This window comes from Mus musculus, chromosome 2 (assembly GCF_000001635.26).
Source record: "Mus musculus strain C57BL/6J chromosome 2, GRCm38.p6 C57BL/6J".
NCBI lineage: Eukaryota > Metazoa > Chordata > Mammalia > Rodentia > Muridae > Mus > Mus musculus.
In genome coordinates this window covers 164,830,459-164,858,214 of record NC_000068.7, presented here as the reverse complement: position 1 = coordinate 164,858,214, position 27,756 = coordinate 164,830,459, and the positions used below count along the sequence as shown (strand labels likewise).

General features: G+C 51.0%; 3 protein-coding genes across 5 annotated transcripts; 2 read left to right on the top strand and 1 right to left on the bottom strand.

The window, feature by feature from the left end:
• Positions 1-506: 506 nt before the first annotated feature.
• Positions 507-18,697, top strand: Pltp (phospholipid transfer protein). Its single transcript, NM_011125.2, has 16 exons — positions 507-631; positions 1,218-1,328; positions 1,412-1,511; positions 3,160-3,288; positions 3,794-3,949; positions 5,535-5,598; positions 5,679-5,742; positions 6,611-6,702; positions 11,299-11,475; positions 11,562-11,621; positions 13,456-13,620; positions 13,713-13,780; positions 17,678-17,720; positions 17,831-17,894; positions 18,025-18,101; positions 18,387-18,697. Exons 2-16 carry the CDS (start codon positions 1,229-1,231, stop codon positions 18,507-18,509), a joined length of 1,482 nt encoding a protein of 493 aa, NP_035255.1. The 5' UTR covers positions 507-631; positions 1,218-1,228; the 3' UTR covers positions 18,510-18,697.
• Positions 17,183-25,343, bottom strand: Ctsa (cathepsin A). 3 transcript variants are annotated; one of them, XM_030248567.1, is made up of 16 exons: positions 25,019-25,311; positions 24,365-24,491; positions 24,007-24,185; positions 23,784-23,895; positions 23,467-23,517; positions 23,291-23,377; positions 22,904-23,059; positions 22,494-22,585; positions 21,704-21,788; positions 21,138-21,229; positions 20,958-21,033; positions 20,719-20,858; positions 20,063-20,138; positions 19,485-19,574; positions 19,266-19,370; positions 18,631-19,064 (listed from the first exon to the last, which is right to left on the bottom strand). In XM_030248567.1, exons 2-16 carry the CDS (start codon positions 24,416-24,418, stop codon positions 18,981-18,983), a joined length of 1,479 nt encoding a protein of 492 aa, XP_030104427.1. In that variant the 5' UTR covers positions 24,419-24,491; positions 25,019-25,311; the 3' UTR covers positions 18,631-18,980. The 3 variants fall into 3 exon arrangements, with proteins under 3 accessions (NP_001033581.1, NP_032932.2, XP_030104427.1); NM_001038492.2 differs by lacking the exon at positions 24,365-24,491 and having other exon boundaries at positions 17,183-19,064; positions 25,019-25,343; NM_008906.4 differs by lacking the exon at positions 25,019-25,311 and having other exon boundaries at positions 17,183-19,064; positions 24,365-24,442.
• Neurl2 (neuralized E3 ubiquitin protein ligase 2) lies at positions 24,619-27,485 on the top strand. The gene is made up of 2 exons (NM_001082974.2): positions 24,619-25,516; positions 27,228-27,485. The coding sequence occupies exons 1-2, from the start codon at positions 24,775-24,777 to the stop codon at positions 27,341-27,343; spliced, it is 858 nt and encodes a 285-aa protein (NP_001076443.1). The 5' UTR covers positions 24,619-24,774; the 3' UTR covers positions 27,344-27,485.
• The last annotated feature ends 271 nt before the right edge of the window (positions 27,486-27,756 follow it).

Genomic DNA, 27,756 nt, shown 5'->3' with positions numbered 1-27,756 from the left:
CAGCCACCTCCAAGTCCTCACTAAAGAATTCAGAGTTCCTCAGGAAGGCCAAACCTCCCTCTGGGATGATCGCTTTTCCAATAGGGGAAGGTCCCTGGGGCCCTAAAAGCCAATCAAGTAGGTTGGGGTCTCATAACAAAGCCAGCGGGAGACGGTTGTGAGAGAAAAGAAAGGGGAATGACCGTAGGGCATTGGCTTTCGCTGGCCTAGCGTGGAAGCCGAGTGGGAGTTCCCATAAGGAGGCACTCGGTGCTGGGTGAGGAAACTGAGGCTCCGCAGCCAAGTGAAGGAGTTTGTTTAGGAGCGTGCAGGAATTGCTGTGTGATTGGAATTCCACAGCAGTGGTTTGGCAAGCCGCTTTCTTCACTTTTCTCGCTCTTTTAGGAGCGAGTCCCCCACTTGTCCAGACAGCAGCTAGGCTTGTCACAGGCTCCGTACTGCCCTATCCACCCTCCCAACTGCCAGCGTCCCGCCCCGTCCCCTCCCAGCCCCCAAGGAGGAGGGAAGAACCGCGGCGAGGAGGGGGGTCGGAGGCCCAGACTTATAAAGGCTGCTGGACCCGCGCTACCCGCCAGACCCCGCCGCCCGGATCCCCCGCGCTGCCTGTCGCCCCACGTGACCACACTACTAAGTGAGTTGGGGCGCGTCCCCATCGCATCCCCAGACCCTCGTGAGTTGTGTGGCTCACTAAATCCAGGTGGGGAGGAGAGCGGATGAAGGAGGGCTCCGGGATGGGGCACCAGACAGAATGCGTTATAGCGGAGTCTTAGGAGCTAGGGGAGCGGAGGGACTCAGGGGATAGCGCTCAGTCGGGCCATCCCCGCGCGCGGCCTGGGAGACCTCAAGCTACTCAGCAGGAATGCGCTTGTGGTCGTCGCCATACCAACGCACAAGTCAGCACACGCCCTCCTCTGAAGGAAAAGAGAAAGTGTTGGTGGGGGATGGGGGGCTGTTCATCCTCCTGAGATCCAAACTTGTCACGAGGCAGTTGCACGGGGGAACCGAGCCCCAAATCCTTTGGAAGCAGGGCGCAAGTCTTATCGTGCTTCGGAACCTCGGTTTTGCATCAGGCAAAGACAAGATGATTGGTTCCGAGTGCCCCAAACACTTTACGGGCAGTAACGGTCCGGGCCAGCACTCCGTTCTAGTTGCATGACCAAAGAGTGGTTTTGAGCCTCTCAGATGACACCTGCGACTCGACCCCACCCTGCCCCCAGGCTTGGTCGCCATGGTCCTGCTCTGGGCCCTCTTCCTAGCGCTCCTGGCAGGTGCCCACGCCGAGCTCCCGGGCTGCAAGATCCGCGTCACCTCCGCGGCTCTGGATCTGGGTAAGGCGCGCGGCGGGAGCCGTGGACCGGGTGGGGTGCTCTGGCCCCGGGCGCGGGACCTGAGTGTCTCCATGCTATCTCAGTGAAGCAGGAAGGCCTGCGCTTTCTGGAACAAGAGCTGGAGACCATCACCATCCCAGACGTGTACGGCGCAAAGGGCCACTTTTACTACAATATCTCGGAGTAAGTAAGGCTCGGGGGGCCGGGGTCTCAAAGGTGGTGGGATGACCTGGGACACCGCCCCAGACTGGGCGGGTCTGGGCGTGGCCAATTAAATGAGGTGGGATCCATAATAACGAGTAAGGCTACTAGGTAAAAAGACTGGAGGTAGGCGGGTCCAAGAAAGGGGAATACGAACCAGCAGAATTGTAGCTTGGACCAAAGAACACCGCGATGATACACTGGAAGAATTTACCTGTGGGTGAGAGTGGAGTCTATCCAGAGGGTGGCGCCAAAAAGAGGGAAGCCCAGGATAGGAGAGATAGAGGTGAGGCGATGTGGGGTGAGTTAAAGTGATGGAGGCAAAGTCAAAGGACCAGGTGGAAAGCTCAGTCTGGCGCACGCCTGCCAAAAACAAAACAACAACAAAACAGAAACCAAAAAGACGAAAACAGATCTAGCAATCACAATGTGGACAGAACACGGAGGTGTAAGCAAGACCATAGTTTTTACTTATTTATTTTTAAGATTTTATTTAATTTTAATGTATGTGCATTGGTGTTTTGTCTGCATGTACGTCTTTGTGAGAGTGTCGGGTCCCCTTGGAACTATAGTTACAGACAGTTGTGAGATACTTTGTGGGTGCTGGGAATTAAAGAGGAGTCTTTTTGAAGAGGAGCCAGTGCTCTGAACCGCTGAGCTGTCTCTCCAGCCCCTATTTATTTATTCTTAAAGATTTATTTGTTTTTATTTATATGAGTACACTGTAGCTGTCTTCAGACACACACCAAAAGGGGACATTGGATCTTATTACAGAAGGTTGTGAGCCACCATGTGGTTGCTGGGAATTGAACTCAGGAGCTTTGGAAGAGCAGTCAGTGCTCTTAACCACTGAGCTATCTCTCCAGCCCTATTTATTTATGCTTGAGGCATGATCTTATTACGTAGCCCTGGCTGGCCAGAATTCATTTTGTAACCAGGCTGGCCTTTAACCCAGAGACTGATCGGCTTTTGCCTCCTGAGTGCTAGGATTAAAGTTGTGTGTGTGTGTGTGTGTGTGTGTGTGTGTGTGTGTGTGTGTATGTATATCTATATATGTGTGTGTATGCGTGCGCGTATGTGTATGTATATGTATGAAACCATACCCAGCTTTTAAATTTTTTAAAACAAATTTTGTGTGTGTGTAAAATATAATATAAATATATATGTAATTCCTGCAAAAGGATCACTTGGGCTCACAAATTCAAGGTTAGTCTGAATGACACTGAATGACAAAAGGACACTCTCAGTCTTTTATCTTGTTTTGTTTTGAGGCGGTTTCCTCTGAGTAGCGCTGGCTGTCTTAGAACTCACACAGAAATCAGGAGGCTACCTCTGCCCCCTGAGTGCTGGGATTAAAGGTGTGTGTGGGCCACCATGCCCAGTAATTCCCTATCTTTTAAATATTAAATGCGTTAAAAAATAAATGAGGAAGGCAGTATTCAACTCCTGGGTTCAGAGAACAAATCTCTTGAGTTACCCAATACATGTCGGGCTCTTGAGGGGCAAGGGAAAATTCCAGACCACCCACCTAGATTGCCCAGCTTGCAGTTAGAGGAGGGATGGGTCCCTGCGGCTGGGTGAGTTGGTCCCCTTTGGCCCCCACGCTGACCCTGACCCCTGCTCTCTGCAGCGTGAGGGTCACACAGCTGCACCTGATATCCTCGGAACTCCACTTCCAGCCAGACCAAGATCTGCTGCTGAACATCTCCAACGCATCCTTGGGGCTGCACTTCCGGAGGCAGCTACTCTACTGGTTCTTGTGAGGACGCTGAGCTCTCAGGGGTGGGGCTGGTGGCTGGGCTGGAGAAGTCCTTTAACCTCCCAGGCTTCAATTTCTCCATTCAAGAGGAGGGTTTGGAAGGTTGTGTGACAAAGATCAAGAAGAGATTTCAAGAGGGCTTATGAGTCTCCACCCCTAGCTGAGGTCTAGGCAGTGAATGTCTGTGAGGGAGGGTGAGTCATTTTTCTAAAGTGGTGTAGACACTGGTACTTTGCCCATTCTCCACTTCATAACTTCGAACCCATGCTTATACAAATGAACTCCTTGGATCATTCAAAACAAAAAACAAAACTAAAAGTCAAGGTGCGGCATATTGGGAAGAAAGGTTCAGGCACAGAAGAGAATGAGAACAACGGGAGTATATATGATCACAAACATTTTGTACACACTTGAAAAAATAAGGTATCATGTTGTATGGGGTAAAGAGAGGGGTAGAAACGTCAGTTATCTCCCACTGGGGTGACCATGAGCCTGCCTTTCACAGATATGATGGGGGCTACATCAATGCCTCGGCGGAGGGTGTGTCCATCCGAACAGGTCTACAGCTCTCCCAGGATTCCAGTGGTCGGATTAAAGTGTCCAATGTCTCCTGCGAGGCCTCTGTGTCTAAAATGAATATGGCCTTCGGGGGAACCTTCAGGTGAGTGTCAGCCCCAGGACACACGTCCTGAGCCCCACAGTTCAATTTTCTGGGGCAGAAAAGGAAAGTGCTAAGGTTGGGAGTCCCACTGAATCCAACCAAATCCTACTTCCTCCACATCTGGACTCTGTGAACCTGGGCAAGTCACTGACGCTCAGAGAATGAAATCTATTTTAGCAGATACTTGTGAGCACTGTGTTGTTAGATATAGAATATTTAGACAGTCCCTGGCATATGATAAATATCTAAGTGTTAGGATTAGTATGTCTGCAGCTGAAGCTGGCTCAGTGGTAGAGAGCCTGTCTAGTATGCATGAGGTCCTGGGTTCGTTCCTCAGTACCTGAGTTTAGAAAATAAAATGGGGCTGGAGAGATGGCTCAGCAGTTAAAAGCACTGACTTCTCTTCTGAAGGTCCTGATTTCAAATCCCAGCAACCACATGGTGGCTCACAACCATCCGTAATGAGATCTGATGCCCTCTTCTGTGTCTGAAGACAGCTGCAGTGTACATACATATAGTAAATAAATCAGAAAAGAAAAGAAAAGAAAAGGAAAGGAAAGAAAAGAAAAAAGTGCTGGGCGTGGTAGCACACACCTTTAATCCCAGCACTCGGGAGGCAGAGGCAGGCTGAGTTTGAGGCCAGCCTGGTCTACAGAATGAGTTCCAGGACAGCCAGAGCTTTACAGAGAAACCCTGTCTCGAAAAACAAAAACAAAAACAAAACAGAAAAGAAAAGAAAAGAAAAGAAAAGAAAAGAAAAGAAAAGAAAAGAAAAGAAAAGGAAAGAAAAAAAACTTGTAGCAGGTTTGGAGGGCCACACGTTTAAAACCCCAGCACTCAGGAGGCAGACAGGTGGGTCTCTGAGTCAGAGGCCAGCCTGGACTAGGTCATAAATTCTAGGTCAGCCAGGGCTATAGAGTGAGAAACTGTCAAACCAAACCCAACACATCCTGAGACTCACAGGCTCAGTGTGCACTGTTGGGTCTGCATTGCATTCTCAATTATAATAACACAAAACCCCATGGTGGCTCCTGGATCCCTGGCTCTGGTTGTTTGAGGTAAAAACCTGGTAGACTTGTCATCCAGTGTTTACACATTGTCAGATTTTGTTTGTTTCCCAAGTGTAGCATGTTCCAGGCCCTGAGGATTTAGAAAGTATTCAGAGCTCAGCTAGAAGGATTCAAACAGTTGTCGTGAGGAACTAGAAGTGGGACCAAGGTAGCTTTCAGGGTGGTAAGATTTAGATGGAGGGTGATCTGAGAAGCCTGCCTGGAAGGGGAGGCATCTGAGCCCAGTCAGGAGGCCACAGAGGGCAGGAACACTGGGGAGGGCATCACGAGTATATAGAATATGGGGGGCGGGATCTCTGGGAGGCTTGAGAATGTGAGGCGGGTGACAGGAGAGGGTCAGGGGTCTGTGAGGCTTGAGGGTCAGGGGCTGGGGCTCGGCTCCTGGAGAGTTCTATTGAGGAGCTACCTGGAACCAAGGAGACCCTGTTGCACCTGTTTCTTTTGGGCACTGTCATTTCTCCTGGGCCTGGCTCATGGGCAGGGCAGGGTTAACCCAGGCTCTCCTCTCTTTGCAGGAGGATGTATAACTTTTTCTCCACGTTCATCACTTCTGGGATGCGGTTCCTCCTCAACCAGCAGGTGTGGGCGGTGGCAGGCCTGGGGAGCAGAGGAGGGGTGGCCTGGTTCTGAGACTCCCTGACTCTGGCCTGGTCCTCCAGATCTGCCCTGTGCTCTACCATGCTGGGACGGTGTTGCTCAACTCCCTCCTGGACACAGTGCCCGGTGAGTCAGGGTGGGGACTGGAGCTGGGGCCGGGGATAGAAGGAAGCTGTGTGCTGCTATCATACAGCGTCTCAGAGAGTCCCCTTCCCGGTCCAGCCATGGAACTGTCCTGGGTTCAGAGGTGTCATTGACTTGCTGTGTAGCCTTAGGTAAGTAAAGTCTTCTCTTGGGGTTCTGGTGTCCTCCTTGGACTGGTGACCCCTCCCCCAGGAGTTGTCGAGGTGTTAAATACATGCTTGCTGACCACAGGGCCTTGTTTGTCTTCATCAGCTTGCATTTCATGCATTTCAATTAACATGAATCCCTTTCTATGCCACCATGTGTGTCTACTGTTGGTCAGTGATCTTGACCTATCGGGCCCGTTGGGTAAAGGGGGTTAAAAAGGAAGGCAGGGGAAATGACTCCTTAGTCATCTTAAACACGTAAAACGCGTTTTAACTGTGTGTGCATGCATGCACGTGCGTGTGTGCGTATCTGCATCCTGGTGTATGTGTGGAGGTCAGAGGACAACACTGTGGAGTCGATTGTCTCCTTCCTATGAGTTCTGGGGATTGAACTTGGGCAGCACAGTTTTGGAGGCAAGCTCCTTTACCTGACGAAGCCATTTCGCCAGCCCCTCCTTTTCAGTCTTGCTTAGTGATTTGATGAAAACCTTACAGTAGTCTTAGTAGTAGATGGAGCTAACCATGGCCTCCTGATTGAGCCCCTACAGCACACCAGGCTCTAGCTGCTTCCCATGGAAAGCCAATTTGATCTTCGTAAGACCTCTGTGAGGGGCGTGTCACTACTTATGAATGAAAGGCACAGAGAGGTTAAGCACTGGGCCCAATGCCACCCAGCTTGGACTGACCCGAGCCCCTTCCCGCAGTGCGCAGTTCTGTGGATGATCTCGTGGGCATCGATTACTCCCTTCTGAAGGATCCTGTGGTCTCCAACGGCAACCTGGATATGGAATTCCGGGTGAGCTGCCTGTGTTAGTGCCTGTGACCTCTGACTGCTGATGGGTTTCCCTCGTCTTTGGGGCTGAGCACGGCTCTGAAAGGTCACTCTGACCTGCGGTGACTCCTGCGTCCACTGCAGGGTTAGGTTCAGCCTCCTAGATCGGAGGTAGAGTCCTACCTTTCTATTTCTTTAAAGATTTTTTTTCAAGATTAATTAATTTATTTTGTGTATGTGAGTGCACTGTAGCTGTCTTCAGATGCACCAGAAGAGGGCACTGGACCCCATTACAGATGGTTGTGAGTCACCATGTAGGTGCTGGGAATTGAACTCAGGACCTCTGAAAGAGCAGCCAGTGCTCTTAACCTCTGAGCCACTTCTCTAGCCCCAGCTCTACTTTCCTAACTGCATTCTGCATCTCTGTAGCTCCCCAGAAGTCCTTACGCCAGGGACTTGCTTACGCCTTGCCTGTCTCCTGCCTGCCCCAGCCCCTGCCCCTGCCCCTGTGAGTCAGCTGCTAATAGTCTTCTTTCGGTTTCTGAGGGGGATGGAATCCAAGCCCTCCTTGGTCACCACAATCTCAGGATGTTCAAGTTCATTATTGAAAATGGTGTCCCATGTGTGGGACATATAATCTTCAAACATCCATTGGGAGATGTGTGTGTGTGTGTGTGTGTGTGTGTGTGTGTAGTACACATGTGGAGGTTAGAGGACAGCTTGCAAGAGTTGATTCTCCCCTCCCATCTAGGATCCTGGGGATCAAACTAGGATCCTCAGGATTGGCCGCAAGCTCCCTTACCTGCTGAGCCATCTTGTAGGCCTGACAATGCTGATTGTTTGTTTGAGGCAAGGTTTCTTTATGTAGCCCTGGCTGTTCTGGAACTAACTCTGTAGACTAGGCTGACTTTAAAGTCACAGAAGTCCTCTTGCCTCTGCCCCAAAATGGTGGAATTGAAGGCACAAATGCTTCTTTTTCTCTTTTTCTTTTTTCTTTTTTTTAATTTATTTTGGTTTTTGAGACAGGGTTTCTCTGTGTAGCCCTGGCTGTCCTGGAACTCACTCTGTAGACCAGGCCGGCCTCAAACTCAGAAATCTGCCTGCCTTTACCTCCCAAGTGCTGGGATTAAAGGCGTGTGCCACCACCGCCCGGCTCTCTTTTTCTTTTAAAGGTTTATTTTCTTTTCTGTGTGTGGGTGGCTTTGCGTGCATGTATTGAATGTGTGAGGAGAGTGTCAGATACCCCGCACTTGGAGAATAGACAGCTGTGAGCTGTCATATGGTTGCTGGGAACTGAACCCACATCCTCTGGAGGAACCGCTAGTGCTCTTAACCACTGAGCCATCTCTTCAGCCCGTAACTGCTATTTTTAATTATGGTTGAATTTGTGGGTATGTTAATTTCAATTTTTTTAATTTTTTTTTTTCATTTTGAGTTCAGAAATAAGTATTTTAGCTGGGCTGGGTGGTAGTGGTGAGCGCCTTTATTCCCAGCACTCACTGAGTGAGGCCAGCCTGCTGTACACACCAGAAGAATCAAGGCTACTCAGAGAAATCCTGTCTCAAAAAAGTATTTTATTTTAGGGAATTTAAGAGAAAGAGTAAGGCATTCCCGGCTAATAGGATGGGACCCTGGAAGTACAGTACTGTCTAGCTGCTAGTCTGAGGCCTTTTTACAGGACTGGTGGCCGAGACCAGGGTGAGGAGAGAGGAAGGAGCTGGTCGGTCAGGGTGGCTCACCCATGAGGTGTCCAGGAGCCATTTTGTTTTCAGTCTCCTCAAGTATAGCTTCAAGGCAGGAGTGACAGATAACCAGGAAGCAGGAATCGAGCAGCTCCTGGTGTTCCTGCCCCCAGCTAGGACTTACTCACTGCTGGGGCAGTGTGTGTGTGTGTGTGTGTGTGTGTGTGTGTATGTGTGTGTGTGTGTGTGTGTGTTTCTGTTCCACCTGGCCTGTTTCTACCTTCTCATCCCTTCCTACCCCAAGGGGTAAGTGCCTTTAGGGAAGGAATTTGGGAGCCATCAGTCTGGCTCCTTGGAACTGAGTAAGTTGTCAGGTGTGGCAGTTGGAGTACCCCTCCAGTGGGCCCCATTTAGATGGGACCTGGAGAGTGATCAGTAGCTCTGTTTGTTTAGCATCGGGGTGTAGTGAGGGTCCTTGACTGATGGTTGGTTAGTGATGTGATAGGGAAGGGAAGACGAGAAAGGGACCAGGGACCCTTGAGTGGAGGAAACAATTCCCTCCCAGTGGGAACAAGCAGCGTTTATAGAACTTAGCAGTCCAAGCCCTAGGCAGAGAACCAGAATAAGGCTGAAAGTAGGGCACGTTCATCAAGATGGTCAGTGGTGGCACACGCCTTTTATCCCAGCATTTGAGAGGCAGAGGCTGGTGGATCTCTGTGAGTTCGAGGCCAGCCTGGTTTACATAGTACGTTTCAGAACAGCCAGGGCTGCACAGAGAGACCCTGCTTCAAGAGACAAAAACAAAACAAAACAAAAAACCAACAAGCTGGGCATGGTGGCGCACGCCTTTAATCCCAGCACTTGGGAGGCAGAGGCAGGCAGATTTCTGAGTTCAAGGCCAGCCTGGTCTACAAAGTGAGTTCCAGGACAGCCAGGACTACACAGAGAAACCCTGTCTCAAAAAAACAAACAAACAAACAAACAAACAACAAACCCCAAAAAAATCTGAATCAAAGCCCATTAGCATCCTTAACAGGCTCAGACAAGCATCTATCCACAATTAGCTTAGTGGACGTTCTCTTCTCTGGCCTTCGAGTGATGAACCCACTCTGCCTTCCAGCGTTTTTGACATCTGGGACATCAGGTGAGGTCGCTCCCAGCTGGATTACTCCCCCTTCAGTCCCTGGCCAGGAAATCAGGAATTACTGGGGTGTCTTTGAATTGGATTGAGGCCTTTTCTTTTGCTCAACATGTGCTTAGAAGTAGGGGGGGCCATCCTGAGCCCATAATTTTCAGGGCTTGTTTTTTTTTTTTTTTTTAGACGTAGTCTCACTCTGTAGTGCTAGATGGCTGGAGCTCCTATGTAGACCAGGCTGGCCTCAAATTCATAGAGATTTATGTGCAAAAAGCACACCCACCAGGCCTGGCAGCTTCAGGTTCTTATTTCACAAATTTGAAGAATGAAATGTTGGACCACAGCGGGGACTTTTATTAGTATTTTATTATAGGGAGATGAATAGAAGGCAGGGTGCCTACTGAGTAGGAGTGGGTCCCAGGAAATAGGGCACCTGCTGTCCCTGCTGTATTCATTTTAAGGATGTGAAGACTTGCACAAGGTCAGCAGTTGCTATGTGACCACCTCTGCTGTGGTCGGCAGCAGAATGTTCTAAAGAGTCTGCAGCTCAAATATCCTAACTTCTAATCCTGATCCCACCCCTGGCAGGCTGCATGTCCTTAGGCAAAGGGTTTCTCCCTGCCCCCACCCCCACCCCACACACACCTGGGCTCCTTACCTGATATGTAGGTACAAAGGACAGCTTGAGAGAACATGCCTTCCAGGGCTGTGGTGTGGACACACTTTCTGTTAGAAACACTCCTGGTGGTACATGCTGGTATGTTCCAACACACAAAAGACTGAGGCAGGAGGATTGCCCTGAAGTTGAGGCCAGCCAGGGCTACATCTCAAAATCATACAAATAGAGATGGGCAGTGAGTACCTGGAACTGGGTAGCCATGATGGATATGTAAGTGCTGCTGTGATTCAAACCCCTCATTTACCCGGTTACACACTTTACCTTCTTCTTTCTTCTTCTTCTTCTTCTTCTTCTTCTTCTTCTTCTTCTTCTTCTTCTTCTTCTTCTTCTTCCTCCTCCTCCTCCTCCTCCTCCTCTTCCTCCTCCTCCTCTTCTTCTTCTTCCTCTTCCTCTTCCTCCTCCTCTTCTTCTTCTTCCTCTTCCTCCTCCTCCTCCTCCTCCTCCTCCTCCTCCTCTTCTTCTTCTTCTTCTTCTTCTTCTTCTTCTTCTTCTTCTTCTTCTTCTTCTTCTTCTTCTAGATTTATCTATTTATTATATGTAAGTACACTGTAGCTGTCTTCAGACACGTTTTCTTCTCCACTCCCACTCTCTCGCTGTCTTCAGACACCCCAGAAGAGGGCATCAGATCTCATTACCAATGGCTGTGAGCCATCATGTGGTTTCTGGGATTTGAGCTCAGGACCTTCAGAAGAGCAGTCAGTGCTCTTAACTTCAGTCCTCTTTGTTTCTTTCTGGACTTAATCATGTTTATCAATGTGTTGCCCACTGGATGTAGGTGTACCAATGGGTATGCAGTGCCAGGGAGGACAGAAGGTGGAGTCATATCCCCTGGAACGGGCAGACTGTTGAGCCACTCGCTATGTGGGTACTGGGAATTGTGCCCAGTACTCTGGGAGAGCAGCACATCTGGAGCTTAACATCTGGACCAGGTCTCCAGCTCCATGCCTTGCTTCTCGTGCTCCCTGCCCTGCTCCTCTGCCCTCCAAGCCTCTTTGCAATGCTTTTTGAGAGATGGGTTTGTGAGCCCCTCCAGAGCAGCCATAGAGTCCATTTCCGGTGGCTCCTGGCTGTGCCTGGCGCGGATCCAATCTGCCTTGACCCTGATCTTGCGTTCCCAATCCCAGGGAGCATTCTTCCCTCTGAAGGAGGACAACTGGAGCCTCCCCAACAGGGCGGTGGAGCCTCAGCTGGAGGACGACGAGAGGATGGTGTACGTGGCCTTTTCCGAGTTCTTCTTTGACTCTGCCATGGAGAGCTACTTCCAGGCTGGAGCGCTGCAGCTGACACTTGTTGGGGACAAGGTATAGCAGGGCCTGTCTGAGGGTGGGTTAAGAACGGCCCACGATAGAGTCCAATTTCCCTGTCTCATTTCTACTTCCCCGTTCAGGTGCCGAGTGACCTGGACATGCTTCTGAGGGCCACCTACTTTGGGAGCATTGTTCTCCTGGTGAGTGTTGGCCAGAGGCTGGGGTGTGGCCAGAGGCTGGGTTGTGGCCAGAGTTGGAAGTTACCCCACATACACAACAGTGAGGTGGCAGGTGGAGGGTATGTAGGAGTTCTTTGGTGGTGGCAGGCTGTGGAGGAGACGGACGCCTTTTGCCTGCGGCCAAGTCCCCCAGCCTTGCCAGGTCTATCTCCCACTCTGTGAAGCAGGGTTGGCACTTCTTGCCCCCTCGCCTTCACAGAGCAGCTGTGAGGTTGGGAGAGACCCAGAGTCTCTGCAATGATTAGGCTGCTCATTTGCTTACATCATCATTATTATTATTATTATTATTATTATTATTATTATTATTATTTTACACAGGAGGAGAAAGGAAATTAAAATTTTTTAACAGGAGGTTAGAGATATATTTCAGTTAGTAGAATAGCATAGCATGCCTAAAGCCCTGAGTTCCATCTCTAGTCTGAAAATTTTGTAAAAAAAAAAAATATATATATATACTCCATGGGGCTGGAAAGATGCAGTGATCTTGCTGCTCTCAAAGATGGTTTGGTTTCTAGCACCTATGTGATGATTAACAACTGTCTGCAATTTTAGTTCCAGAGGACCCAGCGCCCTCTTCTGGCCTCTGAGGGCACTGCATGTATGTAATATACAGCTCTACATTCGAGCAAAACTACCCATATACATGGAAATAACAAATATATATATCTATTCCATGTGCCATTAGTGAACATAATCTTAGTTCAATTTTGTACATGACAGAAATCCCGGTCATGCTAGCCTTCCCTACATACAACCTTGTAAGCCTGTCATGAGTTTCCAATGAGGTAACACATGTAATTAGCAGAGCACTGCTACAGAGCGCGTGTCCCCTGAAACAGCTGGTGTTGTTACTGCCGTCGGTGTCTTTGTCATGCGACTGCTGAGTAGTTAGAAGCACAGATTGTGTCGTCAAGGCTGCCTGCATTCGTCTGTCAGCTCTGCAGCTGAACAACCTCACGACCTTGCACAACCTTAGCCTGTCTGCCTCAGTTTCCCAGGCTGAATCAGTGAGCTCCAGTTTCAGAGCAATGCTCTGTCTCAAGAAATAATGTTGGTTATGTAAAAGTGACAAAGGAAGCCACCTAGAATTGACCTTTAGCAGGGTATATGTACATACGAATAGATACATACACACACACAGAGTGGGGATAATAGTACCTGAAATACTTGGTTGTTTGAGACTTAAATGAGCGAATACATATGCTGTGGTCAGAATCATGCTTAAGGGAATGTTTGTTTTTGAGACCGGATCTCATTATCCCAGGCTAAAATACATACATATAAATCTGAAAGTTGCCTGATCCTCCTGTCTGTACTCCCAAAGACTGGGATTACAGGTTTTGCTACCACACCCAGCTCAGCATCATGTTTAGCAATAAGTAAGCTTATGCATTTAATAGTATTACATGGCCCATAGAGCGGCCGGGAGATGAGGGGGCCAGGGCTGGGATGTTTAAGCAAAAAGGCCATACCTAGGGAGTCCCAACTGGGGTCTGAGTCAGAGTGGGATGCGTGCTATAACTTCAGCATTTGAAGGCTGAGCCACAGGAGCACCACCGCTGTCCAGGGTTTCAGGACCAGCTAGGCAACAAAGCAAGAGCCCATCTCAAGAGAAGGAAGGAAAGATGCCATTTGACTAATTCTTGGGGTCAGGGTGTAGGTCAGAAGCGGGGTGAGGTGGCACCCCATCATCTGAACTTGCAACCCCTTGCCTCCGAAAGGGCTGAGGCTTTGTCCCGTGACACCACCCCAGTGCTCCCACCGTGATCTGCCTTCCTAACTCTGCCTCCTCCAGAGTCCGACAGTGATTAACTCCCCACTGAAGCTGAAGCTAGAGGCCACGAGCCCTCCACGTTGTACCATCAAGCCGTCAGGCACCACCATCTCCATCACCGCCAGCGTCACCATCACCTTGGCCCCGCCCATGTTGCCCGAAGTGGAGCTGTCCAAGATGATCATGGTATGGACCCCAGGACCAGGGTACCTGGGGTTCGGTGAGAAGTGGGCTGTGGATCTTTCCTGTTTAAAACATCCCCATGCCCTTTCCTTCAGGAAGGCCGTCTCAGTGCTAAGTTGACACTCCGGGGCAAGGCGCTGCGAGTGAAGCTGGACCTTCGAAGGTATTCCCAGCCTTAGCATCTCTAGGATAGTGGTACCTGCTCAACAGAACTGCAGGGCTAAAGCTGGGCTAGAACTCCTGTAAGGCTATCCAGAGTTATATAGTGAGACTATGCTGAGAGAGAGAGAGAGAGAGAGAGAGAGAGAGAGAGAGAGAGAGAGAGAGAGCGCGAGAGAGAGCGCGAGTAAACATGACACATACCTTTAATCCCGGGGATGGTGACCAGAGATAGGTGGATCCTTGCAATCTTAGAGGAGAGCTAGCCTGCCCTAGGTGGTGAATTTCCAGGCTGATGAAACACCAGTCTCAAACAAAAGGAGGGAAGGGCTATGAACAAATACCCTGAATGCTGTCCTCTAACCTTTACATGCATGCCAAGGACACACGTACCTGCACCTACACATCCAAAATCTATCTGACCATGTAGCCAAAGACGATCCTGCTTGCATCTCCAGTGTGCTGGGATTACAGGCACATACTACCATGTCCTGTCTATATAATGCTCAGGGACGGAACCCAGAGCCTAGTGCCTGGCGACTGGCGACACTATACCAACTGAACTACAACTCCCAGCTCTCAAAGCACTTTTTATCTCTTTTTTTCCCCCCCAAGACAGGGTTTCTCGTGCAGCCTTGGCTGTCCTGGAACTCACTCTGTAGACCAGGCTGGCCTTGAACTCAGAAATCTGCCTGCCTCTGTCTCCCAAGTGCTGGGATTAAAGGCGGTCACCACCACCGCCCGGCTTTTTTTGTTTGTTTGTTTTTCAAGGCAGAGTTTCTCTGTATAGCCCTGGATGTCTGGAACTCACTCTGTAGACCAGGCTGGCCTTGAACTCAGAAATCTGCCTGCCTCTGCCTCCCAAGTGCTGGGATTAAAGGCATGGGCCACCACTGCCCATATCTCTATTTTTCTTTTAAGACAATGTCTCACTATGTTGCACTAGGTAGACTGGCAGTGGATGTATAGACCAGGCTGGCTTCAAACTCAAACTCAGAGAAGATCTAAGATCTGCCTCTAGAGTGCTGGGATTACAGGCGTGTGTCACCACTCCTGGCTAACAGTGGTTTGTTTCTTAAACCAACTCCCTTGCATTCTCTTGCCTTCTAGAAGCAGGCAAAGCAGGTATTCTTAGAGACAAGCAAATTGCTTCAGTAAGGGCAAACGACACGCCTGCAGTCACATAGCAGAGAGGATGGAGACATTGGTTTGAGTATCAACCTCAGCTCAGCTCAGCAGGAATCTGGAAGTCATTGCATCTTTCCAAGGCTCATTTCCTCCTGTGCTAAATACAGGTGAATACCTTGTACTTCCGAGGGCTGCGTAGTTAATGGCATCGCCTCAGGATGTGCCAGTGGCTACATTTGTATAATTATAATTCAACAGCTGTTGGGCTGCAGAAGTCACAGTTCATTAACTAGTGGCTACAGAGTGGACAGTGTAGATACAGAAGTTGTACTGTGCTGCTTCCAGGTTGAAGTGAGACAAAGGTAGGGTCTAGCCCACACAGCCATGTAACTTCAAGCTACTTACTTGATCAACTTCAGTTTCGTCATCCGTAACAATTTCTAATAGTCCCAGATTCTCAGGGCTGTGAGTGAGGGCTGAGTCACTAGGTGGTTTACAGTGTTGCAGCTCGGCCAGGTAATTCTAGCACCAGGGAGGCTGAGATAGGACATTTGAGGTGAATTTGAAGCCAGCCAAGACTAACCTATGTAGCAAGACACTGTTTCAAGCAAACACCATAACTCCAAAAAACAAAACAACCCCCCCAAACAAAACAAAACACCCCAAGGACTGAAGAGTTGATTTGAAGGAATTTGAGAATGAGTGTATGAGTCCTAAAACTCAGAGTAGAGGCAATGGCTTGTGACCCCAACAGTGGGGAAAGATAGAAGATCCCTGGGGCTAACTCCCCAGTCAGCTTAGCCAAACGCTGGAGCTTTGGGCCAATAAGAGATTCTGGCTCAAAACATGGTGGATGGTGTGACCATCCCCATCCTTCACATGCACATGTCCAAATCCACTCCTACACACGTGGACCTTCATGCAGACAGTCTCTCTCTCTCCCCACTCCCCAAGTGGCACATATATTTATGTGGCCCTGGGAATGGAACCCGGGCTCTGTACCTGCTCTTCATCTCCAGTCCAGCATTTCAGCTTTTCCCCTTTTCCTTGCTTATTGTTCTTCTGTTTTACTTTGTTTTTGTTGTTTTTCGAGACAGGGTTTCTCTATGTAGCCCTGGCTGTCCTGGAACTCACTCTAGACCAGGCTGGTCACAAACTCAGAAATCCACCTGCCTGTCTTCTGAGTGCTGGGATTAAAGGCATGCGCCACCACTGCCTGTTTTTGTTTTGAATGAGACAGGGTCTTAATATGTAGACCAGGCTAGCCTGGAACTCACAGAGACCCCCTGCGTCTGGAGATTAATGGCAGGATGTTGAGATTAAAGGTCTGTGCCACCTTGGCAGCTCTCAAATTTGTATGTGTGGGTATGTGTGTGTGCATGTAGGTGCAAAAGTAATGCCCTCTCCTGGAGTTCCAGGACGTCGTCAATTGTGTGTCATGGGTGCTGGTTCCCCCGAGAAGTATGAGCTCTTAGACACTGAACCATCCATCAACTTTCTCCTGTCCTCTTATTTGATAAGTGTGTGGTATGTGTGTGGAATGTGTGTATGCATGGTGTGTATGTGGTGTGGTGTGCGATGTGTGTGATGTATGCATGTGGTGTGTATGTGTGTGTGTGGTGTGGTGTGTAATATGTATATGTACGGGAGCCTGGAGAGATCAGAATGCTTCAGATACCCTGAAGCTGGAGTTATAAGCCATGTGAGCTGCCAGATGTGGGCACTGGGAACCGAATTCAGATCCGCTAGAAGAGCAGCAAGCCTCCTCCCCCCCCCCCCCTTTTTGTTTTGTTTTTCAAGACAGGATTTCTCTGTGTAGTCCTGACTGTCTTGGAACTTACTCTGTAGACCAGGCTGGCCTCGAACTCAGAAATCCGCCTGCCTCTGCCTCCCAAGTGCGTGTTCCACCACTGCCCAGCTAGCAGCAAGCCCTCTAAGCCATCTCTTCAGTATTGTGCCCCTCCTCAAACCCATTTTGAGACAAAAAAAAAAAAAAATCTCACTGGGGCTGTTTGCAAACTCAAAGAAAGCCACCTGCCTCTGCCTCCTGAGTGCTGGGATTAAAGAAATGGGCCAACACAGCTGGCAGGCTTTCCTTTTTGTAATTAACTCGTGTGTGTGAGCTTATGAACATATGCATTTATGTGTGAGGGCACTCACGTGTCACACAGTGCATTGATGGTCAAAGGTCAACCTGTCCAGTCTCCCCTCTACCATGTGTGCCCTAGGGATCAAACTCAAGCAGTCGGGCCCTTTACCCACCACACTGAGCCATTTTGCAGAGCCATTTTAATTCTTTTGAATAAGTTTGGTATCTGACAGAGAGTAAAGATTGTTGGAATTTCCTTAGATAAAACCATACTTATTTACCTAGCCGCAGAGCGTGGCACATAGGCATTCCTGACAAATGAAAAACAGCAGGCGCCGGGCAGTGGTGGCGCACGCCTTTAATTCCAGCACTCTGAGGCAGGCGGATTTCAGAGCTCCAGGCCAACCTGGTCTACAGAGTGAGTTCCAGGACAGCCAGGGCTACACAGAGAAGCCCTGTCTCAAAAAAAAAAAAAAAGACAAAAGAAAAAAAAAAAGAAAAGCAGTAGGCTTAAAGAAAGGGGGCTCCAGAGACCAAAGGCACTCAGGGATGCACACCTGGGAAATGGCAGCTACCTGAAGGATGATTGGATAGAACTGGGAAGGCTGTCACTTGCTGCCATCTTTTAGGTAGGGCCCAAGGAAAGGGTGTTCCCAGGTTTCACGGTGTATTTCTCTCCCACAGGTTTCAAATCTACTCAAATCAGTCTGCGCTGGAGTCTCTGGCGGTGAGTTGGGGATGGCAAAGGGTGGGTCCAGGCCTCGGGGCAAGTTGGCCGCTCACTCAAACCTGTATGCACTGTCTGTCGCCCCCCCCTGCCTTTTTTTTCCCCCTCAGCTGATCCCACTGCAGGCCCCACTGAAGACACTGCTGCAAATCGGAGTGATGCCTTTGCTGAACGGTAGGGACTGAGGGTGGGAGGATGGAGTGGGGACACGGACTAACAAAGGGGGGACGGCGGTGGATGGTGGACATGACGACACAGATGGACTGATGGACACCCAGGCTGAGCTTGCCTCTCTCATCCACAGAGCGTACCTGGCGTGGGGTGCAGATCCCCCTTCCTGAGGGTATCAACTTCGTGCGTGAGGTGGTGACCAACCACGCGGTAAGTACATTGTGGAAAGGAGGCCGTAGACCAGGGCATTCCTGTCCCTACAACACCCCAGTGCTTGTCTGTTTTCCCGAAACCCCTTTACACTAGTTGCTCCTTCACATATATATTATTTAAGTAGTAAAGATTTAACTTAGAAGCAGGGCCATGCTCCAGAGAACATACGCCACGCCGCAAAGCAGCTGGGGCCCCTGAGGGGATTTGCTCAAGAGTCTTGTGTTTGTTTGGAGGCTGTTTCCAAACAACTGAACCAGCCAGGCTCCCTGTCCCCTCCCGCAGGGCTTCGTCACTGTTGGGGCTGACCTCCACTTTGCCAAAGGGCTTCGAGAAGTGATTGACAAGAACCGTCCTGCAGACGTTGCGGCCTCCCATGTCCCCCCACCCTCTGCTGCAGCTGCCTGAGCCCATCACCCCACCTGGGTGGCTGGCATTCAGGAACCTAACTGAAGTCTTCTCTGCACCCCCTGCCAACCCCTTCCCATCTACAGTGTTAGTGGTCCCGGTGCCACAGAGAAGAGCCCAGTTGGAAGCTATACCCGATTTAATTCCAGAATTAGTCAACCATCAATTAGAATCCATCCACCCCCCTCCTTGGGTTTCTCTAGCTCTGTTGGGGTCCTGGGGTGGTCAGTTTTTATGCAGTCGGGGAGGTCAGGCCACCCCACGATGGCCGGAACAAAGTGCTCACTTGGTCCTAGGCTGTCTGTGACGCCCTGAGGCCCAGGCTGGGATGCACCAGGCTGTGAGAAGTCTGGGCAGTTTTAGTACAGGACTTGCCCCACGGGAGCATTAGCGGAGGACTCCTCTCTGCTGAGAGAGGCCGAGAGGGGCTGATCAGGTACTGAGGATTTCCATGGGTTGCAGCGGAAGCTATCAGTAAGGCTCTTTGTTCAGGAACCTCGAGAACATGGTAAAAGCAGCTCGAGGCTTGTCCGTGGGGACCATGTGTCCGGCACCCTGGGGAGCAAAGCTTTATGAGAGATCTGGATCCCCAACATGCATCACCCCTCACTTCCAGCCGCTTCCTTCTTCACCTCCTCACCCTGCAAGCTCGCCCAATGCATCAAGGGTGACCCAGAATCATCAGAGAGAGACGGGGAAGTCACACCACTCCCCCGCTCTGGCCCCGGCTGTCCCTCACTAGGCACAAAGTCCTACCTTGATGGTGAGGAAGGTGATGTGTGAACACTCCTTCACGAAACCAGCTACCTGTTCTCCGCTCTCCCCGTAGTCCACTAGCCAGGGCCGGCGCTGCACCTCCATCTGTCCCATCGGGAAAGACGATAGCCAGTGGCAACCCCCATCCTTGCTCAAAGCTGCTCTCCAGTTTTGCCCTCTCCTGGCACCCTAGCCAGCCCAGCTCCCTGGCAACTTTACCTTCTGGTTGAGCGAATCCACAAACCACTCATCGCCCATGAAGTTGCAGGCCATGTCCACATCTCCGTTGTAGAGCAGGATCTGGTATTTCTGGAATAGGACAAGGGGAAAACTGAAGCGTGGGCTGGATCCAGGCCCCCAGCCCTTCCCAGGTTCAAGCCCTACTTTCCAGGGATGCAGAAGCTAAGAACAGCAACCTGAAATTCTCAGGCTGTATACCACATGTCCAGTACGCACCAACGAGATGATTTCATGTATAGGAGGATCACGGTACCCCAAATAAGACAATGGAGCCCAGGCTGGCTTAGAACTGGGGTCTCTTAGTCTCCCCAGGGCTGAGCTTGCAGCTATGACTCATCATGGCCAGCGGATTAGCCTCATCTTACAGAGGGAAAACACAGCTGAGAACTCTTCCCCAGAGCCAGTCGTTGGCACCAAGATAGGAATTGTTACGTGTTCAAAGCCAGCCTGGGCTACAGAGCAAGACCGTCTCAGAATAACAACCAGGGTGTGGTAGGGCAAGCTCTACAGATGCGCTACACAATATAGCTGGGTCCTGCTGTGTTGCGCACACATACCTGTGAACTGAGCAGCTTCAGGTACTGGGAGTTCATGCTTTGGTAGAGGCGGCGGTACTGTAAATTCACCAAGAAGCTGCCGGGGACATGTGCATAGGATGCGGGGGGGAAAAAGAACAAAACAGGGAAATGAGGGGGACAGTCAACAGGTGGGACCTCCCCAGTTCCCAACTTTGGGTGTATCAGCTCTCTAGGACTTGCTTATCTGAACCAGAGCTGGAGATACGTGGGCATAATTTTTTTGGTTGTTTCAGTGACTGGGATACAACCAGTGCTTAGTGTTTAGGGACCGGCAGGTGTCAGTGTAACGGCAGGTAATGACGGAGCAAGGCACTGTCCATCAGGAAACACTTAACTGGGCTCTGATGAGCTAGGGTTACCCTTTTACTTAAATGGGCCATAGGATGAACTGGGCAGCTCCAGGTGGCAATGGAGCCATATTGGGGACAGCGCCTACTCATTAAATGTCAGAGATAACTGGTTGTCAATCAGCTGGGGGTCAAGGCTGTTAAACATCCTGAACAACTCATTCTCATCCCAATGTCCATATCACACACACCCCCGCCCCCCCGGCCCCCTCCCCCCCCGAGAAGCCCTATTTACAGAAGCCCAGCTGGTGGCCATCACCTGCACCGTGAGTGGCCAAAGAAGCTCACTTGCACATGTCCCAGCGGGGCAGCGACTCGGGGATGTGGAGAGCCTTCCGAACATAGGGGTTGTTGAGGTAGTTGGAAGGGGCTGTGGTGTTGGTGCAGGGAGGATCCAAGCGTACCTTGTCCCCAGAACGCATCAGTGCCTGGGGGGGGGGGTAGGGAGGGCATGGACATAGGATGAGAGGGGCTTTAATTCTCTAGCCCACCAGCTCCCCCAAGGGAGAGCTCATACCCCCGCATACCTCAGGAAATCTCCGCTTAAGTGGCAGGCGAGTGAAGATGTTGCCAAAATCCTGGACTACAAGTGTGTCCTCATATCTGTCAGAAATAGACAGAGAGACAAACGGACAAAAATGGTAGGATGGGTTCCGGGCCTCTAGAGGCAGCAGGTATTAGCCCAAGGCATACCCAGCAGCACCTACCTATGTCTGCCGGGCACCCCACCAGCACACGGAGCATAGAGATTGTAGATGTTGAGGCCAGATTTGCCCACAATTCGAGACACTTCCAGGAGCTGTGAAGACAAACGGCCCTGTTTGTCGAATCCATGTCCCTCCGGACCTCCCCTGCTCACTCTCAGGATTAAGTGTCTCCCTACCTCATCTCCCGACACCACCCTTCACCTACTGTTTTTCTCAGGTAGAATGGTCATGGAAGGAATCTCCCAGATCTGGGTCCAGCCCTAACTCGACTATTCCCTGCCACGTGACTTAAGGCAAGCAAGCGGCTGAAGCAGCCTTGACTCCAGTTTCCTCACTGGACTTCCCAGAGGAGGCCGCAGTATCGGAAGGTTTGGGACAGAAAAGCCGACGGGATGAGCTGGAGCGATAGCCCAGTTGGTAGAGTGCTTGTCTTGCATGCATGAGGCCCCGTGTTCAATCCCCAAGTACTGCCATAAAGGGAAGCCATGGAGCTGGGGAGCGAGGTTGCCAAGGAGGGGCTTGTGGGATCCCTTTCTCAGGACTGGGGTCCAAGGGCAGGAGCTCACATTGTTTACACACTCTGGGTCTTTGTTGTCATAGAAGTTACACTTGTTCTGAGCGCAGCAGTGGGTCTGCAGTGAAGTCCAAAGTCTGTGGATCAGAAAGGGCTGAGGCTGAGGCTGGCTCGAGATGCTAGGAGATGCAGTGGCCTCCCTCCCATCATACCCTGACCTCTGGAGGCAGGTAGGAAAGATGTGGAGGCTACCAAACCTAGTTTCCAACGATTTGCCCCCTAGTTCATAGAAGTAGCCCCTCCCAGTGCCTTTTTTTTTTTTTTTTTTTTTTTAAAAGATTTATTTATTTATTATATGTAAGTACACTGTAGCTATCTTCAGACACTCCAGAAGAGGGAGTCAGATCTCATTACGGATGGTTGTGAGCCACCATGTGGTTGCTGGGATTTGAACTCTGGACCTTCAGAAGAGCAGTCGGGTGCTCTTAACCACTAAGCCATCTCGCCAGCCCTCCCAGTGCCTTTTTTAAAAAGTAGAAAAAAAATGTTCTTGAGAGTTTTTTTTTTTACATAACCTGGGCTCAAATACTAAACTCACTATGTAGCACAGGCTAGCCTAAAAGTCAGGATTCTTCTGCCCGTTTTCAAGTGCCAGGTTACAGGTGTGTATCACCATGTCTAGCTGCCTTAGTTTCTTTAAACCCTAGGCTTGGCCTTTAAAGCATCAAGCCCTTTGGTCAATTCCAGCTCCGGCCTACACATAAACCAGAGTGGGAATCCTGTGCTGAGATCGTATGACCTGCCCCGCCTTAGACATTGCCCAACGGTCCCTCTTCCTTTACCTGTTCCCCAGAAGGCCATGGTAGTAGGCAAAGTAGACCAGGGAGTTGTCGTTCTGCTCATAGGAGGCAAGTCCATTGCCCACAGCCAGCCCCTGCGAAACACGAAGCATGCTCGGCTCATCCGAAGGGCGAGAGCGAGGGGGAGCCTCCCTTGACCTACAACCCAGACCTGCAATCTAGAAGCTGAGTAGTTTGTGGGGGTGGGTGGGTGGGGAAGGTCATTCACTCTAAAGAACAGAAGTGGCACCCTGACAGACAGACAGGTGAGCTTCCTGTGGTGGGAGGCAAAGCAAGCTATCGGAGTAGCCAGTGGCCAGCCAGTAGGCTGTGAGGGAGCGGCCAGGCTGACCTCCCTAATCCTAGGTCACAGCACTGTGGGGCCTCCCTTCCCTCAGGTAGCTGCCCTGCACCTGAAGATTCATGCTAGGATCCTGCATGACCAGTACAGCCAAGGTGGGGATGTAGATGCCAGCATAGCTCTCTCCTGTCAGGAAAAGTTTGTTGTCCTTGTATTCCGGAAAGAGGCGGAAGAAGTCTTTAAGGGCTTCATAATTGTTCTCCGCCACCTGAGGATGCCAAGATGGAAGAGTCAGGAGACCCGAGGACGTTTAAGTTAGAAAGCGCTTCAGAGATAATGAGTTCAACCCATTTTATTTTGTATAAGAGGAAGTGGACTGGTTGAGTTTACCAGAGCACATGACAGGGCTCAAAGTGGACTCTGAGGCCATGCTCTCCTCCTAATCAAGCCATCTCTGGGGAAACGGGGAATGGGGCAGGTGGTCAGGCAACAGACTCACCTCTGTGTCATTGGTCACGTACATCTTGTCATCCGAGTAGGAGAAGCCCACCCCAGCTGGGGACTCGATATACAGCACGTTGGCAATCTAGGGGGAGGAGGGAATGAGCAGAAGAGGGGGTCCCCAACCCTTCAAGTACCCAGACATCCCTAAGAGACCCACAGCTCCAGGAGTACCAGGTTCCAAGCATAGGGGTTGTACTCCAGGGTGACACCATCTGGCTGGATCTGGGGAGGAAAGACAGAGAGGCCTGTGAGGGTGCCGGTTAGCAGCTGGGTGGAGAGAAAGAGCCACAGTGCGTTTCCGTATTCTCACACTCCATGAGAGGTACGGAAAGTTAGGGCAAGGGCCACCACATAAAACAGAATTGTTAAGGAAAGCAAACTTAGGCCACAGGTTCCTTCTCCCCTTCCCCTTCCTGCCTTTTCCTTGAGCTGTCTCTAACTAGTCTCCTGCCCTCTCTCATGGGGGAGGGGGATAGTGGTCAACTCACCAGAAAGGGGCCGTGCTCTGTAAGCAGCCCATCGAGCGAGCTGCAGCCGGGACCCCCGTTAAGCCAAAGCACCACGGGGCTGTTCTTTGGGTCGTTCTGCGACTCCACAAACCTGGGAAGGATAGGAAAGGATTGGTGTGAGTCCAGGTCCTGCCTGGGGTCGTTAGAATTCGCTCGTCCAGTTATCATGCCCTCCTAGGAACTTTAGGGCCAAGCCAAGCACCAGTAGTGGAAGTGCTTGGAGTCCGATGCTCTGAGGTAGCCGGAGTATTGCCGGAAAGAGGGCTGCTTGGCCAGGCCGGGGAGACAATCGATTTCATCCTGGTCCGGAGCTGCTTCGTTCCGGGACGCCCAGGACAGGAGCAGCAACAAGAGCAGTGGAGACAGCGCGGTTCCGGGCATCTGCAGGAGGAAGCATCGGTGGAGGATGTTTGTTTACCAGTCCCCCCAGATCCCTTGCGCTTCGGTGCAGCAGTTCCTGGGGAGACGATGGCGCACATCTCCGGGAGAAGCCCCCGCTCGGATCCAACTCCGGGCCACAGAGCCACCTTCGCTGCCCACCAGTTTGGGCATCTCCGTACCTCTGCTTCCTTGCGTCCTTGCTCTCCAGGAGGCGCCTTTGGACTGGAAGTCATGTGTAGCTCTGGTCACGTGAGCATCTGCATCACGTGACAGTTTGCTCATTGTTCACTTTTTTAATCTGTGGGCCTGAGGGTCGGGAGTGGTCAAAGTGCGTGGCCCTGAAGGTTATTAGTCAGGGTGCCAGAGATCAGGTGATCTTGGTGTTGACAGAAGGGTTCCCCAGGCTCCTGGGGACCCCTTACTGGTGACAAGCGAGAAAGCGGCGCTAGGACCCCCAGGCAGAGCTGGGGGAAGTTAGAGAAGGGGGAAATGCCTTACATGGTTCATCCACCCCGCCCCCGCGGTCACAATCTGAGCCCGCTGCCCAAAATAGCCCTTGGCATGAGCTGCCCTGTTGCACGGCTTGGAGATGGCTGCTCCCTCCGAACACGTAGGACTGGGTGGCCCACGGAGCCCTGCGCGCCCAGAGCCCCCTCCCACCCGCTTCCACCAAGTGCATGGAGCCAACATCCGCATGGACCCCTCAGGAACGCGAGCCACACGCGTGGAGAGTTTCGCCCACGGTGTGTGCTTCAGTCGTGAGCCCCTGGCCCCCGGCCAGGTATTTCTAGTGGAAATTGAGGAAAAAGAGCTGGGCTGGTGCGGGCACTTACGTCTTGGCCTGACCGCTCTGGATCCCGCCAGTCTGGCCGCTGTACCCGAGTTTTCACTGCCTGACTTGGTCAGCCTTGGCCACAGTTGGGTCTTCGCTATCACACGCCACCACAACCGTGTGCCCCGGGAAGGTCAACCAGAAGCGGAGGCAGCGGTCCCCAGTGGTCCCCAAGCCCTACTGGTTGAACCCTATCTGCGCATCGAGCAGTTCCGAATTCCCCGGGACCGTCTGGTGGGCCGCAGCCGGCCAGGGCTTTATAGCCACCTCTTAGATCAGCTCTATGAACAAAACGTGCTGCCTCCTACAGCGCGCCGAAGCCGCTTGGGTGTTCTCTTCTGCCCCCGTGAGGATGGGACCGCCGACATGCACATCATCATCAACGGGGAGGACATGGGCCCTAGCGCCCGGGGGCTGCCAGCTGCTCAGCCCCTCTACGCTGTGGTAGATGTGTTTGCTTCCACCAAGAGCGTGCGTCTGGTCCAGCTGGAGTATGGCTGTAGGTATCCCACCCCTGGAGTGACCTTCTGGTTCAGTGTAGGGACGGACACCTGCTAGGACCCCACAGCCAGCTAATAAGGCCTTGCAACTAGTTTTGAAGATGCACGGTCTGCCTTGGGCACCAGCTTGTGATTTTACGCACATCACACCTTGGCTGTGGGCCCGCCTGGTATATTCATCTCCCCTAGTTGACTGAGACACCCTGCAGGTTCCTTTTGGTTTGGACGATGTGGATGTGGGCTTTTAAAAAAATATTTATTGCCGGGTGTGGTGGCACACGCCTTTGATCCCAGCACTCGGGAGGCAGAGGCAGGCGGATTTCTGAGTTCGAGGCCAGCCTGGTCTACAAAGCGAGTTCCAGGACAGCCAGGGCTATACAGAGAAACCCTGTCTCAGAAAAAAAAAATATTTATTTTATGTATAGGAATACATTGTTGCTGTCTTGAGACACATCAGAAGAGGGCACTAGATCCCATTACAAATGGTTGTAACCACGTGGTTGCTGGGAGTTGAACTCAGAACCTCTAGAAGAGCAGTCAGTGCTCTTAACAGTGAGCCATCACTCTAGCCCAAGTCTGTGGTTTTTAAATTTTGTCCTGGAAACCAAGTCAGGTTCTCATGCACGCCCCAGCCCGGAAGACAGGGATTCTAAAACTGATTTTAGGCCAGAGACTTGTTGAGAATTTTGTGCGTTTATTTATTTTTGGTTTTCTGAGACTAATTTACTCTGGAGACAAGGCTGCTCTGGATTTCAGTAAGTAGCCCAGGTAGGCTCCGGATGGACTTTTTACAGTCTTTTCTGCCTCAGCCTGTGGGGATGGTTGGGATTAGCCATGAGCCGCCACCTTTAACCACATTCAGCTATGTGTTGTGTGTTTTCCTTAGAAAAATGTTCTGAGATTTGGACATGTGGGTTTGGAGCTGTCACAAACTCCAGGTTGAGAAATTCTTTCTTTTTGTTTTGTTTTGTTTGTTTGTTTGTTTTCAAGACAGGGTTTCTCTGTCTAGCCTTGGCTGTCCTGGAACTTACTCTGTAGACCAGGCTGGCCTCGAACTCAGAGATCCGCCTGCCTCTGCCTCCCTAATGCTGGGATTAAAGGTGTGTGCCACCATGCCCGGCTCTTTTTGGTTTTTTGAGACAGGGTTTCTCTGAGTAGCCTTGGATTGACTGAGACTCGGATTGACAGCTTTTAAAATCAGAGGTCTAGCCAGGCAGTGGTGGCACACACCTTTAATCCCAGCACTTGGGAGTTAGAGGCATTTCTGAGTTCGAGGCCAGCCTGGTCTACAGAGTGACTTCCAGGACAGCCAGGGCTATACAGAGAAACCCTGTCTTGAGAAAAAAAAAAGAGGTCTAGCTCATTGTCGCTCAGCGAACCTTTCACTTACACCTCTGGTCGTGCGTCATGAATTCGTTGAGCTGGAACCTGCTATTTTACTGTGCTGTGGTTGCATAGGCAAAGCAGACAGAAAGCTGCTGAGTGAAGGGAGGAGGGTCAGTTAGGCTGTGTTATAATGGCAACAGGTCTGATCAAAGTCCTCAGAAAGAGGTGTTATGTCAGCTATACAAGCAGCCCCGCCAGGCAGACTCAGCCTGAGAGCGGAAGGTGATTCCCAAGTTGATGGAGCCAGGACGCAGACCCCAGCGCTAGTGTTAGCCCCCCACCCCCACCCCTACCAGTTTGCTTTTGACAGTCATCTCTCCACAGTGCCATCTCTGCAGACTCTGTGCCGACTAGTGATCCAGAAGAGGGTGGTACACAGGCTGGCCATTGATGTGCTCCACCTGCCCAAAGGACTGAAGGACTTCTGCAAGTACGAATGAACGAATGAACGCCTGTCTGTGGCCACCAGAGCAAAGTCCCCGGTGGTGCGCCCTGCCTCTAGAGAAGTGGCTAGTCTGAAGCTGGTCGCACAGCTCACAATCAGGGCTGGAAATAAATAGAGCCGATGTGGATGTTCTGAGCATTGGAGGGTCTCCTTGCCTCTGCAGCCCTGTGAGAGCCACTTGTAGAGATACCAGGTCAGAGCAAGTATTTTAGAACCTGCCTAGCAGGGCTCCCTAGCGTGCATACTCTTTAATTATCTGGACACTTGATGAATGCCAATACCCCCCCCCCCCCCCCCCGTCCTTTCTCCCTCCCCTTAATAGTCTCCTTTAGTTTGTGGTATGTCAGGCAGCTTGGGAAAAGATGGTAGTTATTTCCTTTTTGGTTTTTGGTTTATTTGAGACATGGG

What these genes read in the sequence shown, in the direction of transcription:
- Pltp (NM_011125.2), top strand. Translation starts at nt 1,229, where the DNA reads ATGGTCCTGCTCTGGGCCCTCTTCCTAGCGCTCCTGGCAGGTGCCCAC. An exon ending in GCCTTCGGGGGAACCTTCAG is followed by an intron (nt 3,950 to 5,534) that starts GTGAGTGTCAGC and finishes CTCTCTTTGCAG; the next exon opens with GAGGATGTATAACTTTTTCT. An exon ending in AGGTGGTGACCAACCACGCG is followed by an intron (nt 18,102 to 18,386) that starts GTAAGTACATTG and finishes CCCCTCCCGCAG; the next exon opens with GGCTTCGTCACTGTTGGGGC.
- Ctsa (XM_030248567.1), bottom strand. Translation starts at nt 24,418, where the DNA reads ATGACTTCCAGTCCAAAGGCGCCTCCTGGAGAGCAAGGACGCAAGGAA. An exon ending in AAGGACGCAAGGAAGCAGAG is followed by an intron (nt 24,186 to 24,364) that starts GTACGGAGATGC and finishes TTCCTCCTGCAG; the next exon opens with ATGCCCGGAACCGCGCTGTC. An exon ending in TCACCTTCCTCACCATCAAG is followed by an intron (nt 19,065 to 19,265) that starts GTAGGACTTTGT and finishes TTTGCTCCCCAG; the next exon opens with GGTGCCGGACACATGGTCCC.
- Neurl2 (NM_001082974.2), top strand. Translation starts at nt 24,775, where the DNA reads ATGGCTGCTCCCTCCGAACACGTAGGACTGGGTGGCCCACGGAGCCCT. An exon ending in GGTCCAGCTGGAGTATGGCT is followed by an intron (nt 25,517 to 27,227) that starts GTAGGTATCCCA and finishes ATCTCTCCACAG; the next exon opens with TGCCATCTCTGCAGACTCTG.